This window comes from Numenius arquata, chromosome 13 (assembly GCF_964106895.1).
Source record: "Numenius arquata chromosome 13, bNumArq3.hap1.1, whole genome shotgun sequence".
Taxonomy (NCBI): Eukaryota; Metazoa; Chordata; class Aves; order Charadriiformes; family Scolopacidae; genus Numenius; species Numenius arquata.
Window position 1 is genome coordinate 13,392,172 of NC_133588.1, and position 20,837 is coordinate 13,413,008.

The 20,837-nt window shown below is 43.9% G+C and overlaps 1 protein-coding gene across 1 annotated transcript; it reads right to left on the reverse strand.

Annotated features, from left to right (window-relative positions):
• Positions 1-1,535: 1,535 nt before the first annotated feature.
• On the reverse strand, positions 1,536-20,103 carry WFDC1 (WAP four-disulfide core domain 1). Its single transcript, XM_074158010.1, has 8 exons — positions 20,021-20,103; positions 16,391-16,541; positions 9,874-10,069; positions 9,205-9,288; positions 7,376-7,516; positions 6,123-6,164; positions 5,212-5,286; positions 1,536-4,266 (listed from the first exon to the last, which is right to left on the reverse strand). The coding sequence occupies exons 1-7, from the start codon at positions 20,101-20,103 to the stop codon at positions 5,228-5,230; spliced, it is 756 nt and encodes a 251-aa protein (XP_074014111.1). The 3' UTR covers positions 1,536-4,266; positions 5,212-5,227.
• Positions 20,104-20,837: the final 734 nt, after the last annotated feature.

Here is a 20,837-nt window from a genome sequence, read left to right on the forward strand (position 1 = left end):
CACCACCTCCAGAGAAAAATCTAGCCTGCGTAGACAGTGTGCGGTGGGAGAAGTAACCACCCCCCTGTATGAATAAATCCCTGCTATGTAGTGTGCAAAGAGAAGCTCTCAGTCTCCAAAGACTCTTCTAGGGATTGCCTCAACCTTGTAGACGTCTTCACTGCTTACGAAACTATGGAACAGCTTCCTGAAGGTAACTGAAACCTTTCTGCACATAAAGCCGAAAGGAGTTCTGAACTAGGCATGTCAAAATTACAGCATTTTATTTTTTAAATTCTTGTATTAAAAACTTCTGCAGATTGCCAACCTAGAGATGCATGCCGTGGTTTTAATGTAGACCTCTGAATTCTTGAAGATCTATTATTATAATGTTTGTCCTGTTGATTCCAGCTGCTGAGTTCACGGATGCACCAATAGCACTTCAGTGTCATCTGCAGATGATGCCTCAGATCACACAGTGTTTTTTCCACAAAGGCCAGTAGCAACATCAACAGAAACTATAGTTGCCTGCATTAACATGGAAACAAGTGGAAATCAAAACATAATTTGTGATATTCACCAAATAGATCCTTCTTTTGAAAGCCAAGGTACTTAGTCCACCTTACACTTCACATCAGGAGGCAAAGGTTGTGCACAGACATCTTGTAACCTCCCCATCCAAACAGGCCAGATGACCATTGCCATGATAAGTTGTACTGATCCCAAGGATGACTTCACTGCCAGGCTGAAGAGCTACCCTGACACCTAGTGCTAGCTGGTGTCTTCTTGAAAACCACAGAAAACCTTTTCAGAGCAATGAAACCCACTGCTCTTCCCTCCTGGGTTAAATTACAGGCAGTTTCTCGCTTTGTGACTTCTCTGTTGTGGTTTCAGGGCAGAAGGGAAGCAATGCAGAAGAACTCCTGCCTTCTCCGGCCGAGCAGGTAGAGCAAGACCGGTGTGGGTGGAGCTGGTGGGACGGTGAAGTCTTGCTTGCAGTGAAATGCAGTGCTCAGCCGCCCAGCCTCTCAGTGCCAGGCTCCTCTTTCAGCTCTGGTATCCTGCAGTGGGCGGCAGCCCAGCGCTGGCCTCTGTCTTGGTTTGCTCTTCCACCCTTCGAGCAAGCCTTGGCCTCCCGCAAAGCTGCCTAAGCAGCTGCCTGTGCAGTGCAAACGGCCTGAGCTGGCGGCTCAAACCCACCCAGCACCAAACAACAGCTCTCAATCAACACGGAAAATGCCTGGTCAAATAAAAGGGTCACCTTCTACTTGGGCCACCATCACTATCCTCTTTAGAGTACTGTCCATCAGCTCTTGTTTGAGCAATAGAAATGAAGGTGCCAAGAACTGAGTGAGCTTCTGGCACACAAAGATGGCACCTCTGGAAGGGGACACTGGTGGTAGATATGTTTTGGGGGTCTGTCACCTCCCTTTCAGTGGACAGACTTTTGTCTCCCTGTGTCTATGTTTTCTGAGCTCTTCCAACAACTAAGATTTAAAAGAATTGTCCATTTTTTTCATAATTCATATGTCAAGAACACACAACTGAAACAGGGTGGAGCTGAAAAATATACTGGTTGCTTTTTTATTGAGCACCGACGTGGCAGAACGTGTACATGTCCAAGCACCGGGGGCACAAACCGGGAAGGGTCTTCCTGGGGCTGCCACAGATCCTCGGCTGCTGCGGGGCAGAGCAGCTCCACTGGCACCGCCGGCAGCGCTCGAGGATCCGGAAGGCCATGAGCATTGCTAGCACACAGTGACACACGTAAAGCCTGTTATAGCACCAAACATGCTTTAAAGTGTACATGGGAATGGTAAAAACAACCTACAGCAGTGATGTCCTACTGTGCTTCAAAAGACTGTTGTGAAGCCGTTTGTCTTTGGAGAGAAGATAAACTGAGGACAACTCACTTGGTCTGTGTTTTCTTTTCAATGCGTGACGGATGTCAGTGTTGAAAACACAGCGTTTACACAAGTCTTTTCTGTGGCTTTTGTTTCCGAGTTTGACAATTAATAACTTGAAAAGGATTCACTTGAAAAAACCAACCCCAAGCATTATAGCACCATAAGGAAGGGTGATGTCTTTGATAACACCCAGTAAACAGAAATTCGTCAACAAATTATTCGTCAATTTTCTTTTTCAAAAATTCCTTTTGCATCCCATCCAACAAGGTGGTCAGGTATGTGCTTTTGTAGCTACAAAAAAGCGGCCCCTGAAGTGAATGTGCCCACTCAAATTAAGCATATTTTTGGATGCTTTGCAAGATTGGGTTGAGATCTGAAGTTTTAATCTAGATATGCCCAAGACATGTTCTTCAACTGGATCCTCTGATGTTTTTAGGCACGGAATTTTTTATTTTAAAACAGAACAATTTGGCATTTACTCTTTGGGACTTCGCAGTAACCACTGAAGTGCTTTGCTCATTTAATCAGAATTTGATTTTTCTGCAAAAAGTAATGCTGGAAAAAAGCAACCCATTTCACTGAGCAGCACCAAGGAGCAAGGCTGCATTAAGACTTTCATTATGAGCTGCGTTACTTTAAGTCGTCAAGTAACATCAGTGGCAAAGCTTCTGGCTTTAGCCTCTTAGCATGCTTCTGGCCTAAACTGGGATTGGAACTATAAAATATGGAGGGATTCCTGTCTCTCAGCAGGAGTTAAGATATCTTTGTACGAAGCTGTATATGATAAAAGTCTAGAAACAGATCTGTCCAAATCCATCCTAGAACTTGGAACAAAGGCACAAAGAAGTGAATGGAGTTCAAGAAATGAAGATATTTCAGAAAATGTGGAGCCCTTCATCTGTTCCTTTGCTCTGCAAAGCATCAAGGACTGTGCCTGTTTGTGATAGGAAACAGAAGAGCAGTTTGGCATCCTTCATCTCTCCAGCTGCAAAAGTCATATGCAAAGTATCAAGAGTTTTATAGGCATCTCAGCTTTGGCTTAAAACATTTGGTGAGTGGAAAAAAATCCTATAGTTTGGGGGTGGAAGCAGGCACTTGTATTTGTGAATTGGGTATTTATACAGACTGCTACTACTCTGCATATTAAAATGCTAATTTTATGCATGCAGATGGGGACACGAACTAAACAAGGGAGCATACATGGCTTCTTTTGCCTAGCAATTCTGGCAGACTTGTCAAAATGAAATGCAACTGTCCCTTTAGGACTGCCACAGAAAAGGAAAACATTCATAGAAAACGTGTTTTCCATTTTATAATGCTAAAGAGCCAAAAGAAGCTGTAAGGCCCAGATACAAGTAACGACCTTAAGGATTTATAAAAGTCAACATAAAGGTATGGGACTTTCAAAAAGAAGTTGCCCATCTGCCAGACAATCCTTTTAATCACACAAATTTATCCTGCTTTTTCTTTTCTAATACGTGCAACAAATAATCCAGGCTCCAGCCCTCTTGCTGACGTTTTGCAGGTACAAATACGCAGATGTACATTTTGTGAGTATTAACTGTGCTGGCTAAAAGCAATAACTTAAAAAGACGGGCACATGTGTGTCTGCTTAGATATTGTAGAACAAAATCTATTTCATCTTTAGCTCTCAATCTGCAGTTCACCAGACTGAGAAGCTAAAGGAAGGTAACTTTAAAAAAAAAAAATTATAAAACCTGATTTTCTCCTAGCTCAGAGTTCCTCAAATTCTGAAGATCTCAGGTGTAGCCTTGTAAATTGGGTGTCAAACCTGGTGAACCGTAGGTATCACCAGGAGAAGAATAAACCTGAAGGTTCCTTCAAACTTTAAGTTTATGAAAAGGCTTACTTAAAGCAGTTGTTTGGGGTAGGCAGGCACTGGATTTGATCCAGCGAGCCCCTTTAGCCTTACATTCTTGCCTATTTTAATGCAACTTAGATATGATATGGAGGTACAGTCCTGACGTCACTTCATTTTTATAATACTGAGTTATGTTCATGGTCATGAAATCTGAATCAGTCACATAATACACACACAAAGGGCAGGCTCTGTTCCAGCAGCCTGATAATGGTGCTGTGGCTTACAGGGATCTGCTCAGAGGTATTTACATTTCATGGGTAGAAGGGCAGCTGATAAATGGTGTGGTTTCTTTCAGGGGATCACATTTCTCCCCCTGCCGATAGGCTTAAAATCTAGACTCAAAATGTTCCTTAAATAGCGAAGTCTTTTTATCACTGGTGGGCAGGGATCAGGGTAATGCTGGAGACATGCTCCTGGAGATTTGGGACCAGAATTCTTCCAAAACAGAAAACTGTTGGGTAAAGCATTCCTTGAGAGCTGCTTAACAGAATGGTCCAGCTGGGTGAAAATCAAACAAAAAGAAAAAAAAAAAAAAAAAAGAATTAAAATATTTATCCTTCCTGGGATGTTTGCACAGAACTTGTCCTTATGTAGCTGTGTAATCTTAACAGTCAGCCTGACGTAGGTACATACAAGACACACTGAACTGCTTTGTTTTCTTAACTGCCAATTAAGGTCAAGTTGATTTTAAAGTGAAGCTGAAAGTGTTGAGAAAACTATCTTGGGACTGAACCATTGATATAATAAGTATTTTCATTCTTGCCTAATTCAAAGCCTGATAAAATGATTGGAGCTTTTTCCACTGGCTTCGCTCTGCCCAGATACAAGTATGTTTACTCACGAGTGGGTGACACTGTTCAGTGCAACTGTTCACACGCATAAAGTTACCCCACAAAATCACCCACACGCCTAAGGATTTGCAAAACGGACCCTTACTGAAATCAGTCCAGAATAAAGAGCTGTTTAATTTGCCTTGCAGGAGCAGCTCTACCTGCATTAGAAGAAGCCCCCAAACAGAAAGTTTAAGGCTCACAAAGTTTTGCAGCATTTATTTTTCATCCTGAAAATCACTCCATCCTCTAAACACCCACAAGGCAAAGGTTCTTCAAAGAAATCAGGTGCATCTTGCGAAATTACAATAAAAAGTGGGAGGGGGAGAGTAAGAGTTGGGAAAGATTAACTTCTCCATGGACAGCTTGAGAGCTCAAACACCAACGCCACAGGTTCTTCGGATATTTTTACAGCACCATCTGCTTGTCGGCATAGGTGTTTTAGCTCAATTCATGGAGCCTGAGGTGTGCACCCGTACGCAGTTTTGAGGTGCTGTCATTATGTTTGTGTAAGAGAGGCGATTTCACCCTCAAACACCCATTTTTAAATATAGTTGCATACTAAGCACCAGCTATTCTCACCCAGCTTTCACTTTATTCACAGGGTACTTACCCAGGCACACCTCTGATTAGCCTAAATGCTTCTGTTGGTTTTTCACGTAGCCAACCACATTGTTGGAATTGCTTCCTGTAAAACAAATATCAGCAAAGTTAAATTTTCAGTTAGTCTCTGGCAAATGTTTTTCCAAGGTTCTCTAAGGAGTACAGTTTCACTAGTCTCATCATTTATCAGTTCTCTGGGAGAGCTGTGGTATCCTGCTGGATAGAGGAAAGGAAATCCTTTCATAGTTTTATCAGCTAAACTGGCCAAATTTGGCTGTTCATAAATGTTATCCTATCAAAGACGTTGCCTAGTTATATCTGAATATCACTTTCAACCTCATCTGACTGTTGCCCTCTAGATCCAAGAGTTAGCAGAAACCAAGACCTTTGAAGCTTTCAGAAAGATCTTCTGGAAGATTCTCCTGCTTTCTTTGAGACCCATATCAACCAATTTGTGCAAGGGAGCTGACACCTCTTGTGATTGCAGATAACAAGAAGGAACTGTTTCACTGGGCTCCAGTCATCTCTTATCACATACCACAATACAAACTCTTGGCAAAAGACCCTGTTTTTGACAGAGTTCTATGTTCATCTGCAAGGAGTCCCGGGCCATAAGTAAAGCTCCAAAAATGTAGGTAAAAATAACAAAAGGCTGTTGGATTGGCTGTTTCTCAATCCCTGGCAGAAGGCTGCACCATTGAACACATTGTGTCACAGCTGGAGATAATGATTCTCAAGAGTCCACAGTCAGGGCATTGTAGATCTTCAAATAAGATCTTTTGACCAAGTCATAGAGAGTTGAGGCTAAAGTATCTCTTTTTGCTATGTACAAACCTTCATTGCATAACCAGCACATTCCTTGTAAGCAATGCAACAACTATAGGGCTTAAAAATAGCAAACACTTCATGCCAGTGGCTTACCAAAATATTCCTTGTAGTACTTATGCCTCAGGTTGCGTCCATCTGAAAAAGAAGGTACGTAATGAGAACATACCCAGTCAGCCTTCATTCCTTGCGTTAAAGTCCAGCCCTCTGTGCAGCACAGAGAAATTACAGACATGGAAATAATAACCTCACAAACAGGAAAATAAAAGATCTCTGCAGCTGAAGTACTGTAGGCTGCTAAAACCTCTTCTAGAACTGTTTGGATTATTCAACTACGCAGACACAACTCACTTTCCCTGAGTTGTTAACTGCTGGCCACTAGAATGTAAGGTTCTTTTCAGTAGCTCTGAGTCAAGGAATCACAGATTTTCTCCAATGAAAGAAAATTTGGGTAAAATTTCAGACCATCTATTAGTGTTTTACATAATTCAAGTTCCAGGTCGGTTCTTCTGTTTACCATTTATATTGTTATTTAAGCTCTTAGACATACCTAGTGTCCGAGCCATACAGCTATACATTACATTAGTTACTACAGATGTTATTAAAGAAAAAGTTATCAAAGAATAAAAGAGATGATCAAAAAGCCCTGGAAAAAATTTTAGTCTTTTACGGAAGCAGTTCAGAGATCTGGTTTGATGCTTCCCCTGGCTTTTACAGTGACCGAATAGCAAAACTGCTTTCTCATGTCTCTACACTGAGATGACTTGTAGCCCAGTACAGACATACACACCCAACAATTCAATGAAGTTACACATACCAAGACACGTTATGAGCTTTCCTGGAAAATATCTTGGCCTATGTAAGTTCCTTTATTGGGCAAATATGTCAGCAGAATAAAGAGAACAATGTTTTGGATGCAGAAAGCAAAGTCAGAAGTCAAAACTGCAATTTGAAACTCCTATTTCTCAGTTAAGTGTGGAGTAATATATAAATATTTCTATTTTTTGTGCTGCGTAATAATGACACACAGGTTACTACTTGCTCTGCTTACACAACCCCAGAGAACACTGGCATACGGAGCAAACAAATGTGTTCTCTGCTTCGGGTATTTCACATAGCTCAGCCAACTCCAAGGGCATTAGAGACTTGAGACTGCTGCAGCGTGGGGACTGTCTCCCAGTCCGGCTGTCCCACATTGCCATGGGGCTTTGGACTGCCCAGAAAACCCAGGAAGCCCACGAGAGCGGATGCACCACCACATCTCCTTCAACGCCAGTGAGAGCACACCATCCCTGACTGGTGTTTGCATGACAGAACAAGAAAGGAAGGGAGATTCCCAGTCAACTGACCTGGATTTCCACGCAGCTTGATGCACTGGCCCCTGTTAGGGATCCCTTCAGCCGTGTTACCCGGGTTGATGATGTGACATTCATAGCCTGTGGGGCAATGCAGAGGCTCATCTCCATCCTCAGTGGTACTGCAGGCCTCAGCTGCAAAAGAAGCCTGCAGGTCATAAATCATGGCTTTAACACCCACAGGTAACCAAAATATGAGAACATGGCCACCTTCTGTATCTCCTCCCAGACAGGATCTCAGACTACTTCCCATGCAAGGATACCAAGAAGCTAACACTCCAAAGAAGCCGGGCAGAGCAGGTGACCCAGTTCACACCTCACATAAAAACTGATGTGTCTTGCCCGATATGGGGAGTGCAGGTCAGTCCGACTACCTGCAAGGACACCCTCCCCACAGACTGTTGTGCAGGGTCTGCGCAAGGGCTGGAGAGCAGTGAAAACAGACCACCACTGCCCACCACACTCGCACTGATGGTGGTCTCTCCATGTGGCTATTCCCTTCAAGCAGCCATAAGTCTGTTCCAGCCAGTGTTTCAGGCTGGTTGAGGAATCAGGGAAACATGACCAGGAAGCTGGCAGTTCGCTGCTTTGTTCTTTGCTCCACACCCAGTAACTTAGTGATGAATTTAAACCTCAGCTGTGACTCACAATGGAGTAAGGCAGTACCACCCCCTGTTACAAATGGAGGCTTTAACCACCTTGACCTTGGATATCCAGCTAGTGCAAAGCAGAATAAGAAAGCAAAGCCGGACTCACAGGCAGTGCTTGTGTCCACTAAATGTTCAGACTACGCAGGGACACTCCACCCTTTCATTTCCCAGGTTTTTAATTTCAAGGACCTCTGCTGTAATTCTTATGCCATGACTGATGGTTCTTACTTCACTAATTACTCCCCCAAGCTGAGATGAAGGTGTTAAGATAAGAATAAATAATATAAGCATGACAAGGATGGATGAGGAGGAACCTATTTTATCTTATTTCTAGCAGTGCAACTCCAATGAGCTGGAGGCAGAATTTTCTCTTGAAGAACTAGGAATCTCCATAATAGATGAGAGTCAAGGTTCAGCAAGTCTGATACCATCTGTGTAAGACCAAAGAGGGTAATTTATTGGCACTACCTGTGTCTGATCAAAAGCTGGAAGAACCTTTCCATGAAGAAATTAAGAACTTCAGGCATACATACATCTGGGAATGTCTCGTAGAAGAAAGCTCTTCCCACCTTCCCACTCCCTCCTTGTTTCAATTTGAGGTGTTGGAAAAATTTAATTAAAAGACCCTTCCCCCTATGGAATTAGCCTGAAAAGCCCAATCTCATTACCAGTTCCCAAGTTTAGATGTTTCCAGCTCCATGTCAGCTTGACACAACTCTGCAGCAGTTTGCCAGGGCTCTTGTTCAGAGCAGCCTTCAGACCTGAGAGCCACAGCCCCAGCCCAAGGCATCTGTGCAATGAGGCCACTCTGGAGTAAAAGATCTCCTAATCCAAGTCCGCCCACAGTCTATCAGGAAGCTGGCAGAAAATATGTACATGCTGACAAAGACTTTCTCTCAAAAAGAAAAAAAAATCTACTTATTTCAAGTTCCCTTTCCATGGAGTATTCTTATTGTTCTGATGGATAAACCATACTGATAAAAAGCCACTGATTTACTGCACCAGAAACTAGCCCCCAGCACCACACAGTGTTACTCCTACGGAAACTCCAGACAAATACCAGCATCCCCAGCATCCCAACATCCCTGGAAAACCCTGTGTATGATGATTATATTATTTGGTGCCTTTGTATAATTACTGACATTGCAGAGAAGACAGTGAAATGTACTGTACCTTGTAAGACTTCCTCTGGGCCATCCAAAAGCCACCCATTTCCTCCCAGCCAGCGGGGTTTGGGCTGAACCAACCAGTCTAGAACTGTAAAAGACAGAAACAAGAAAGCACAGAGTCAAGGTGGAGTAGCCATAGGGCACACAGTTATGGAAAAGGCACAGATTTCTTCTAACAGCCAGTGACAAGGAGTCAGGCTCCTGAAGGATGGATCTGAGTTTTCGGTAAAATACTTACACTCATGATCCTGTTGTTCCAGTGGCAAGAGAGCCATGGATGTTATCCAGGGCCACAAGAACCTGGTGTTATAAAGTCCAAAGCAGCTGTTGTTTCCCATCCTCCATTCCCATGGCACGGATCAGATGGGATGGCTGCCTCACATCTGTGAGCACCAATTCAGACTGGGATTACTTCTTTTTCTGAATATATAATCCCAGGGGAAAAAAATGGTCCCAAATGATCTCTAGTATTTGTGCTGGTGGATATTTTGCAACACTGGCTGGAATTTTTTGATTCAGCAATCATCCCAGAAATCAGAAGTGTGGGACTGAAGCTTTACCCTCAACTCACACTCAAACCATGCCTCCCATCCGAGACCCAATGCACATGGGGATTACCACCATCATTTCTGCATGCTTCCCTCTACCAGTATGATCACCGGGTCCACTCTACCTGGTGGTGGCTGTACAGACTCCAGGCAGGCGTAGATGCAGCCGTTGTAGCAGCAGCGCTTGTGCCTTTCACACTCTGAATCCGACCTGCAGCTGGGCACCTCGCAGGCTCGGTCAGGCAAAGTCTGGGGGGGCGGGGGGCAGCGGTCGTTCTTCTGGTAGTGGGAACTGTGAGAATGAAGAGGGTATTCATAATCCTTGCAAAGAAAAGAAAAGGAAACAAAGGTTTGGCATAAGGTGAATACCAAACATCTCATCAGCTGAAACAGAAGAGGGGTTTTCAAAGTGGTTTTCAAGTATTCATTAGAGAGAAGAATTAACTGTTCAGCCCTCTCTTCAGCACACTGAAGAGAGAGCTATACCATCACCTTAGTTCACTGCTTTGGAAACACCAAACCACCAAATTATTGTGTGGAACTCATTTTATAATTAAGGTTATTGTAATGACAATGAGGAGGTAAAAATAATCCTTAAAAGTCTTTTACACTTGTCTGGGAAACAGAGAGAAAGACTCCAGGCATCACCATGTTGAGCACACCAAACCACTTTGATAAGTAAAGCAGTGGAAATGATGACACTGTACTGTTTTAAGGTTATGTCCCCAAAGGGACCTGGAACTAATGTCCCGGGTAGCACCTGTCTCCTCAATAGGCTCTTTCTACCTTCTTCTGGACCAAGAACTTACAGGGGAGTGGTACAAAGTCTTTCAAGCTTGCCCACTGTGGGGTCCTGGCTTGTTAAATTAGAGAACATTTCTAAAACACGAGAAGATCTGGGTGAGACCTGTGTGGGTGATGTCAGTTTAATCCCAAAGAAAATGAGGCTGTGTTTGACTACAGCAGAAAGCTGCTCATTGCACACCGAAAGGACAAGAGAGATTTAAAGTGGATTAACAGGCACAGGATTTTACCAGAAATGTTTATAAGAGACAGCATTCAGGTATTATTCATGCTGGCAGCATTTTAGCATGAAGCCAACTCCCTCCAACAGCGAGGTGAATCACCGAGCCCACTCCTTTCTCACCTATGGCTGAACTACTCATCTCTGGGCTTGAGATCAGCTCCCCAGAGCAGCACAACGTACTCAGAGAGGGCAAACGATTCTCAGATTAATTAACACACATAATAAGCTCTAGTCAAATAAAAAAATGGATTCTGGATTTGTACTCTTAAAAGAGATCAGCATCTAGCCAAAGGTGTGAAGTGAGTGCTGCCACGCACTTCTGAGTTCAAGAGCCCTATATATACTTGGCCCCATCACTGCCGTGTTTCAAAATCAGTGATGAAGAACTGGGGTTCTTATTCCAAGAAACAACGTGATGCAACTGTCCCCGAGGGGGTCTCTAGGAAATTTCACCATCAGGCTATGGAGAAATTTGAGGTAAGACTAATATCCCTCTTTATCTACATGCTGCTACATCCTCCTTGTTGAAATCTCCCAGCAGCTTCCGTGGAGATGTGTGTCTTTGCGAAACTGCATGTCCCCATATGTGCTGGGGGGGAAAATGTCCCAGGAGAGGCCCCAGGAGGTCCATTGTCCTGGGGACTGACCGCTGGCCTCTGCTGCTACGTGTGACCAAGCAGCAATCAATTACCCATATGGGTGAAAACAATATCATCTTCATTCCCTTGGGATAATTTGCAATGCAGAGAATGAAGGCAATCCCAAGGGACACCAAAAGAAGTCACGATGCATGTTTTTTGTGGCACTGACGTGAGAAATTCCACACGGTACATCGTGTAGAATCGTACTGATAAGGGGTGGGTTCTACACCAAAGCTGACCTCCCTTCTTGGAGCCATAGCTAGGGGGAAACCGAGAGCAGTGATGTTTCCCCGCTGCCTGGTTGCACAGCCATTGAGTGTCAGCCAAGGTCCAAGTATAGAGAAAAGTCAGGATGACTAAAAGTTTTCATTTCTGTTACAAGGTGTACGTTAAAGAAACTCTATGTCCTGGCTATATCTGCAATTGGTTAAATAATGCATGTGTGGGTGTCTGTGTGTGAGACAGAGACTTCTTACTATTTCCACAAACGACAACCTCCTGCCCTGTTCCCAGAATCAGCCTGCCCTGTTCCCAATATCAATAAACAATTTTCTTCTGCTTTTTCCTTAGTTGTTTCCATTCAGTGAACAAGAAACTGCTCAAAACCCTTCCATGAGGTTCTTTTCCAATGAACTGATAGGCTGTTTGAACAACAAAATAAGTTTGAAAAAAATATTTCTTAATTTTGATGATTTTTCAATGTTAAAGTGTAAAACAAGGTGTAAGCTGCCACATCATCCCATTCCTCAAAAACTGAAAACACCCCAGCTTTGAAATAACATGCTTTTGAATTGAAGATACTGCAAGTTCAACTTTTTTTTTGCTGATGTTGGATTTTAAATAGAGAAAATGCTTGGACCAAGTATAATTTTGGGATATAAGAGAGCATTTAACAGTAAATCTGTGCAGTTCCTAACATTTACTGGGTCTTCTTCTTGGAAGGGCATTAATCCTGGAAGGTCACAGTTTACTTTTCTATTATTTGAAATGTCAGCTGCAGTCTGAAATGTGACAATAATCATACTGGCAAATAAAGGATCCATGAAAAAAAAAAACCACCCACCCAACCAACAATTACTGCAGTTACTTCACAGATGATTCACAAATCAAGAAGCCAAAATTGCAAAGAACAGTTGGCTCAATGAATGAGATTTCCGTTTGGGAACAATATAACAATTTTAGCCAAGTAACTTTGTACCTCATGACCTCCCTGCCCATTTTCTCTGTTCAGCTATTGCTCTGAACCCCTGTCTTTCAAAACCTCATGGTCAAAAAAGTATCTTTTTGCGCATTTTATCTAATAAAACCGTTGCCACTGGTTTACGTATACATAAACCATCCCAGTGGGAAACAGGATTCCCTCATTCCCAAATTAGCCTGGTTAAGGATATCTCCAGGTATAGGTTACAGGGTCTTTTTAAAAGCCCTCCCAGGATTCACAGTTTGGCTCTGAACATATCTCGGATTTATTGTTTTTACAGATTGTGACAACAGTCAAAATTTCTTCCTTCAAGAATATTTTTCAATGCAGGAGACAAAGTGCTCTTTCCCACGGAGAGTTTTGAAATCATTCTAATGATAATATCTACCTTAGAGATACCCAGAAACAAAGTAAGGGGAACAGTTCAGAGTTCAGCTGAGGAGCCCTGGAGCTCAGTAAAGATGATTTAGAAAAACATGAATGCAACCACTCGCTCTCAACCCATATTTTCCATGGTAACTGTGGGATGCAGTCTGCCTCCAAAAAATCCCAGCTCTGTTCTATTATTTGTGCCTGAGACTGGACTCTGGGCTTGTGTCAAAGCACAATTCTCTGCTAATTCATATTCTGCACGGCCACCCCTGAGACCACGCGTGAGGTTTATTCCCAGCCTCCAGTCACCAGTTCTGCCCCTGGCAGGTATTTCCAAACGCTGCCCATAAACCACCTTTTCTCTGAAACAATCCACGGTCAGGAGGAACTGAGAGCCCTCCAATATTTCTGTCAAAGACCTGGAAAAACACAGATCATCGGTGATCAAAGTTGCAAATATCAGACTGAAGGAGGGTTAAATAATCTGAAGGATGAGACCAAAACAATAGGAATAATATTCCCCTGCCATTGCCTCTGGATTAGTAGTTTTGGTTCTGGTGTCTGCAGTACTGGGAGGTTGTTGCAAAATTAGGGTAGGCTCAAAGAAGATGCACGATAGCAATGAGAGGACTGGAAAGCAGGGAATACAGTGCAAGACATATATGCGCATGCAGGTTTCTAAGGGGAGGCTGAGGTAAATAAATTGCTGGAAGAACATTACAGCAGCTGTGAGGATTTCTTCATTTCTGGAAATCTTTAAAAGAAGGCTGGATTTTTTTCTAAAATGCTCAATGCAGTTGACACTGGAATAAAATCAAGGCTGCCCCAGTTTTTCCCAATAGACACGTGGGTGTCTTGGTAATGAACTGAAGCCCAATCCCAGGAAGGTCCTTCCCTCTTCCCTTTGGGAACAGTCCACAGACTGTGCAGGGGCTGCAGAACATCAGCTGCAAATCACTAAACTTGACAAGTGTCCCTCTGGCTGCAAAATACATGGAATTGCTAAAAGCTGGAAGCCCAGCTCCTCCACCCCACTGCGACTGCCAGTTTTCTCTTCTCACTGCATTTCCTGTCCTCTTTCTCCCTTCTCCATTCTCACTTGACCCCTCCTTGCCAACCAACACCCTTCCTCAGAGTCCTTACTGAAAAACTCCTGGCCAGACCTCAAGCCAGCTCCTCATCATAGCACCTGCTCACCATTCTGCAGCCAGCAGCTTGGTGGGTGCAGTCCTCCTACTGTAGACTCAGATTTTTTTGACCCAGACAACATCACTCTCAGTCAACTCCCTACCCCTCACCGCCTCCTCCCCCTACAGACCTTGCCTGTGTCCTTCTGGGCGTCCCACAGGGATGTCTATGGCCCGTCTTCTGCACGGCTGGATGTTGCCATGAGCACCTCCATCTGTTACCCCTCTATCCAAGTGACTCACAAATCAGATGTTCCATCCACAGCCTCTGATTTTCAAACTGGAGGGAACATACAGCATTTGGTAGAAAAGAAAGCATCTCTCTGAGAAACAAGAGGGGCTGCCAAAATAGACTCTTGGTGGATAAGAGGATGGAGAGCAAATGCTTTCCTCCTTACAGGGCTTTGAGGAGAAGGAAAAAGAAAAGCATTTTCTGTTTTCCCTAGATAAGATGTTTCTGTCAATATGAGCAATTCTGGCTGAGCTTGCCAGAGCAGTAGCACCTGGATTCACGGCTGCCAGAGAAAAGAGTCCTTTGAAGAGCTGCAGATTGAAAGAAGAGGATATATCCTCAGGGGAATGGGCTCTGTGCCTCTACAGAGCACATTATCTGAAGATCAACATGTAAATTCCTGTTCTACTCCTGTCCTATCTCTCTGGGTCATTTACTTCATAGCTCCTGTTGAATTTGAGCTTCACATTGAAATATGACACAAGAACATACTAATAAATATATTTTCCAGTGAGTGATTTTGCAGGAAACACAGCTCTTCATGTCACCGTTTTCCAATTAAAGTGCAAACCAGATGATACCCTGTCCCAAGGGAGGCTTTGGGAAATGAAGAAAATTTCTTGTTGTAAAATACTGGGGTGCTTTTCAAACATTAACACAATGTTTTCTGCAAAACTTCAAGGAGACAGGAGCACCGTATTTCAGTTCAGTCAGCACGGGCAAGTGACATGTGTTACACTTCTGAGTCAGCAGTCACACAAACCAAATGTAGCTGTCCCCAGACATCACTCTAGATGTCATGGGCGAAAAAGCAACCTTTTTAAATGAAAAGTTTTTATATGTGGCTGCAGAAAACAGGTGGAGGAATCCCTCTGTGACACCGAAGAGCTGTTTTTGCACACGCAATGGCTGGAAGATGCAATCAAACCTGAGCACGAGAGAACAGACTGGCTGGGGCTTCCACCTGAGCGATTCAAGGGGCAGAAGCCTTGGGTTGGTACTGGCTTCTAAGGGGACTTTAATGAAGTAAGTCAAAACTTCAGATTCAAATTTTTTTTCCTTTCTAAACAGCATGTCCTGAAATTCAAGCTATCAAATTATTTTCCTTTTTTTTTTCCCCGCAGTTTTCTCCATGGCTATTTCTAATGGTCTTTTGGCCCAGACACACCAGAACAAGACCCAGCACCGTCATTTTCTCCACTCTCAGTAACCTGTTGCTGCTTCAGTGTCAGTCCCAGCACTGCTGCTCCGAGTACCATTGCAGATTTGGCAATGGTGGTTCCGCTCTGTACCCCATGTGGGCAGGGCTACAGATGGTGCCCCTGAGTGGCTCCCACGGTGTGGGCAGCCGAGGGGAGCTCTGCTCTCAGGGGACATGCCAAGCAAGGCACAGCCATGAGAAGGGATTTCTCTATCGGCTCCTTACACCCTTTTCGGTGACCAGCACGTTACTCCAATACTGTGGATCTGGAAGTCTCTGTGCTCCAGGGATTTACAAAACCCCAAGCAATGCCACCATCCCTCTAGCACACATTATCACTAGGAGTTGGAGACATTTACCCAAAGTTACCCCAAAAGGCAGCGGTGGAACTGGGCAGGGAACTCTCCTCCTCCTCTAAGCAATAAATCCCATTATCTTCTTTTCACTAACTCTATCCCCAGACATGTAAGTTTTGCATTCCCCTTCTCCCCATTCACCCTTCCCTTGCCGCCCTATGCAGTCTCTAGGAAAAGCTGTGACGCTGCGGTACCAATGTCTTCTCGCTGTTCCAGACGTGCTGTACAAGTTTCCCACTGCAGCAGCTGGGTGGCAAAAGTTTAGTAATGCCTGGGAAACTTCATGCAACCCTTTGAAAAAGAGACAGCCTGTGGATTCAAATACTCCTTATTCTAAAATGATACACACACACATAAAGAAAACTCCCCTTTCACGGTGAGCATTCCCAGCTCCCCCCCTCATCACCCCACTGCAGTTTACTCACATCATATTTCTCCGTCATTTTCAGATGTAGAGCACGCTTCCAGAGATGCCTTGCACAGCCCGAATCTGGCAGCAAAACTAAGACACACAAGGCTGCAGTGAAGATCTTTTTACAGAAAAGCATCTCTGACAGCACCCCGGAATCCACTTTCCTAAGGAGAGATGAAATAAGGAGCCCGGCTTTCAGGATCCAGACGATTCAGAGTCTTGGCAAGGAGGGAGGGAGACGGGGAGGGAGGGAGAGCGAGGGCTGATCGCTGGTGAGAGCCGCTTTTCGCTGCGCAGCTTCTGGGAAGGGAAAGGGGAAAAAAAAAAAAAAAAAAAAAGGAGCCCACAAGCAGAAGCCAGGAGCTGCTGTTGAACTTCTTTACTCAAAGTTAGATCAGGTTCTCGGCTCACATGTTCACACAAAGCACATGCTCTCCTTGAATGATAGATGGGAAGATTATTCGGAAAGATTATTTTTAGACCTTTGTTCCCAACATCTGGCATCCTCAGAGCGCCCCATTCAAAGCCAAAGCGTGGGATCAGATGACAGCTGCCGCAGGGGGAAATAAAGGTCTTGGAGGGGTGGGCTCAGCAGCTTCTAGCAAACAGCTCACCCAAACTTTCCAAGCTACTCGGCTCCCCCTTTGTGTGCTTCCCACTGTGCCCCGAGCTGCGGTTTTGGATTGTGTTTTGACAAAGTGATAACTTCATATGAAGATTGCTTGAAGGAAATGATTTAAAGAGACGATAAACATGCAGGGGCTTTAATTAAAGCAAGTTGACGTTAGCCTTCTGCAAATGATTTCAAAGAAGGGGAAGACGTGGCCGTTGAGAAAAAATAAATCCATATGCATGGGTGGGGAAGAGGGAAGGAAGACCATTTACAAATGACATGACCAAATGGAAAGTGAGGAAGGGGACATGAGTCAGCCTGTGCCTCACAATGGGAGACACAGAGAGGCTGGACGTGGGGTATTGGACACCTACGTGGACATTCAGACACCCAAGTGCCTGAAGGACAAGAATGGACTTAGGAAATCAGGCTGAAAGCACCTCAGCATCCTGCCTGGGATGGGGACAGAGGCAGGTGCCAAAGAAAAAGTATGAGAACAGGGTAACTGTTACATATACATAAGCATAGATACATCTATACATATGTATATGTATATGTATAGGTATATGTATATACATATGTATATGTAAACGTATACGTATGCATGCATATACTTTCACAGCCTTCAGTAATGTTGTTCCAGGCTTCCTGAGCCAAATGTGGGGGCTGTTTACTTTATAATCCTCCAGCAGCTTGTCCAGCCTCTACTTGGAATCAAGGAAGAAATGGAACCATAAAGTTAGTTGAGATACAGGCACTAAGCCCTCCTTGCCTTTACCATCTACCCCAACCGCAGCCTCGCAGAGCCGTGTGGAGGCTTGGCGGATGCATTGGATTTGTTGTATATCTGCTGTGGGATGGGTCTGCACAGCAGTGTTAGACCTTGTGGACAAATACAAAAACATCTTCCGATTCCACCTTATATCAGAAAGCCGCGGCAAGTCACTTTGATCCATGCCTAAGTGTCACAAGCTGCATGTAGGTGATAGCGAAAGGATTCCATCTCCAAGCTTGCCAGAATATGGTGATGGGAATCTGAAGAACAAGTGAGGTGTGGGTTTTAAAAGCTCTGTATTTAACTGAATGTATTTGATTTATTTAGAGATAAGGCGTTTACAGGGTTTCTAGCAGCAACTGTGCTTTGGAGAGGTCCTATCCACATCTCTACTGCTGTAGAAAGCTTCTGAGCAACAAAACCTGTTCAGTTCATGCCAGGGAATTTAGTTGGTACGAAAAGCCAAGCAGGGACTACTGTTATGGGCAGAAAGCAGAGAAAGAAAGGTGAAGAAAGAGAATGAAGAGTTAAGCTGGGGAGAGTCACCTCTCTCACAGCTGCAGCAATATAAGGAGGTTCTCCTGGGACTGGCAGAGCAAGCTGCCTTCCCTCTGTGTGGAGTCTATGGACTCCCAAAGGAGCTCCAATGGCAAGTGTCTTGGAAGGGATTTCTATGGAGATGCAATGACTGTATATTGCTCTGTGTTTGTATGATCTTCATCACTGCTTGATCCACAGGTTGCCCCTGCCATAACATGACAGTTGTTCCCTAAGGTGTGACTGGGGTTTTGAGGGGCTGACAGGATTTAGGGGGACTACATGGCACAGTTATTTCAAGCAGGGAAGGGCTGGAGAGTCTTTTATGGCACAGAGGCTTCATCACCCTCCACCAGGCTGCTGAGAAAAGCGTCTCAGCAGAAACCATGCCTCCAGGTCCCTGGCACCTGGTTTGCACCACTCTGCTGGTTCTCCTCTCTCCCAGACCTGCAGTCACACATATAAAATGGTATTTATCCCAGTTTTCCTTTGAACAGGTCATTTTCCTCAGGCTGTCTTCTCTTCTTCATTTAGTAAGGACAACTGTGGACAACTCATGTCCACCGGTCAGTCTACAGCTATGCAAAGTGATTCCCTAATGACTGAAGTGTTACCTTCAGATGAAGGCAAAGCTCAGCACCTACAGGTCACTGTCATCTCCCCCCGAATCTCACCTGAATGTCATCTGAAATAAGCAGTTGTGTTGGAGTTAAAGGCACAATCAGACATCTTCAGCGCATTCAGAGAGGAATATATCACTATCATAAGACTTCAACTTGTGGCTTTGTTTTTTATTGCTCAGAGAACTTTGTCTGACACAACAGGATGTCTCCAATTCCTTTTAAGAACAAATCTCCCCTATTAATATCTGCATCTTGATAAAGCACCCTTCAGGCAGAACCAGGGGCTCCCACCAATGTCCTGTCTCCTGTGTTATAAGGTGACAAATGACATGGCTGGTTGCACAAAATAAACATGATTTTTTCTTTCTACTTAATTTATGTCGTGCTGGTATTTCACTTGTCTGTGCTCTTGCTGAAACCCAAACCAGCATGAAACAACAACTGTTCACGATAAATCTCCCTAATTTAATTTCATTTTTGTTGTTTGTTTCATATACTTGCAATCTGGACTTGGAGCAACTAATTCTAAAGATTAATAGCTACTTCAGACACCATTTACTGGCCTTTCTTTTGGCAGATATACAGCTTTGACATTTACCCAGGAGAAAGTAGGGTCTGTGCATTACAGTTCATGGACTGTATACCAAAGAAGTGGGAATTCTCCTGCAGGACCAAACTTCAACAGCTGGTCATGGTCTGCACATAAAAATGAACGTTGTCAGAACACTTAGGTCTCCTACACACAACCATTTCACCTGATCTTCCCAAAGTACTGCATGCAATGCCTGGACTGGATTACCCCTACCACCAGCTGGGGAAACTGAGGCACGGGGTGAGTGATTTTCTGAAATTAGACCTTCTTCCATCTGAACCACCAAACTGCTGGAGTTCTAACAGCTCAGCCTAGGCCAGGGCTCTGCGCTTCGATGCTCTATACTCACATTCAATAGGGAATTCTTCATGCCACCCGTTTCCACTCCTCACATGCTTCTACCTCCAGTCTGTCTTGGAAACTAGGCAAGGGATTTTACATTTCTTATAGGATTGAAAAAATACTTATTTAGCTGGCAATGTTGGAAAGAATATATTTCTCACCTTTTCTGGATATTCTTCTTGGTAGTCCCTGGCAGGGCTGTGTCATCACGGGACAACTGCAAGACAGCTTCATCCCATTTCATATCCACGCTGCCCTCCCATTTGGAGCCCAGTGGGCACCTAAACCAAGACAGACTTTAGTCCACTCAGTTATGGAGGCTCCTCGCTCCTGCTACGGAGAAGTTCATGTCTTATCGAGTTCACTTTTGAATGGCCCATTCAGAAAACAAAAAGGAAAAAAAAAAGAGGAGATTGGACTTTCTGAAGAACTTCTTGTTTAACAAAGCAGTTCTCTGCAGGTTTATGGCTCCAACTATTAGTATAAAGCATTTTTAGCAGCTTGTGAAGTCATTATAGGAATCAGACACAAATCCTTAGCAAACACAGCCACTAGCAATAATTAGAAATTTAAAATTTACTGCTAAGCAGATTTCTGAGTTGTGTTACTTTAAATGCTGGACACTTGATGACTTATGATGTTTTTAAAACTACTATTACAAGAAATAGAGAAAATTAACTGCCATTTTCTCTTAAAATACATCTTATCTACACACACCAGTCACTTACTCTAAGCGGAGCATCCCCTTCTGGTGATGGTTACATCCATACAAAGTTGCTGTATGGTTATCCTACACAAAGCGCAATAACTGATGCTGGTATAAGACATCCTTCTATTATTATAATGTCTTGGTTAGATTTGCCTCCTGCTTGCCTGAAATCTTGGGCATTCAGCAGGCAGGCAGTTAGACTGACAGCTGGAGAAAAGCAACAAGTATAGTAAGGTATCTAACTGTATCCATGCTGAGCAATTAGCCCA

Excerpts from the sequence above, each read along its gene's own strand:
- WFDC1 (XM_074158010.1), bottom strand. The coding sequence starts at position 20,103 with ATGAAATGGGATGAAGCTGTCTTGCAGTTGTCCCGTGATGACACAGCC. Across the intron at positions 7,517-9,204 it reads CCCAGAGGAAGTCTTACAAG|CTGAGGCCTGCAGTACCACT; the intron begins GTACAGTACATT and ends CTTCTTTTGCAG. Across the intron at positions 5,287-6,122 it reads GTACTACAAGGAATATTTTG|GAAGCAATTCCAACAATGTG; the intron begins GTAAGCCACTGG and ends TTTGTTTTACAG.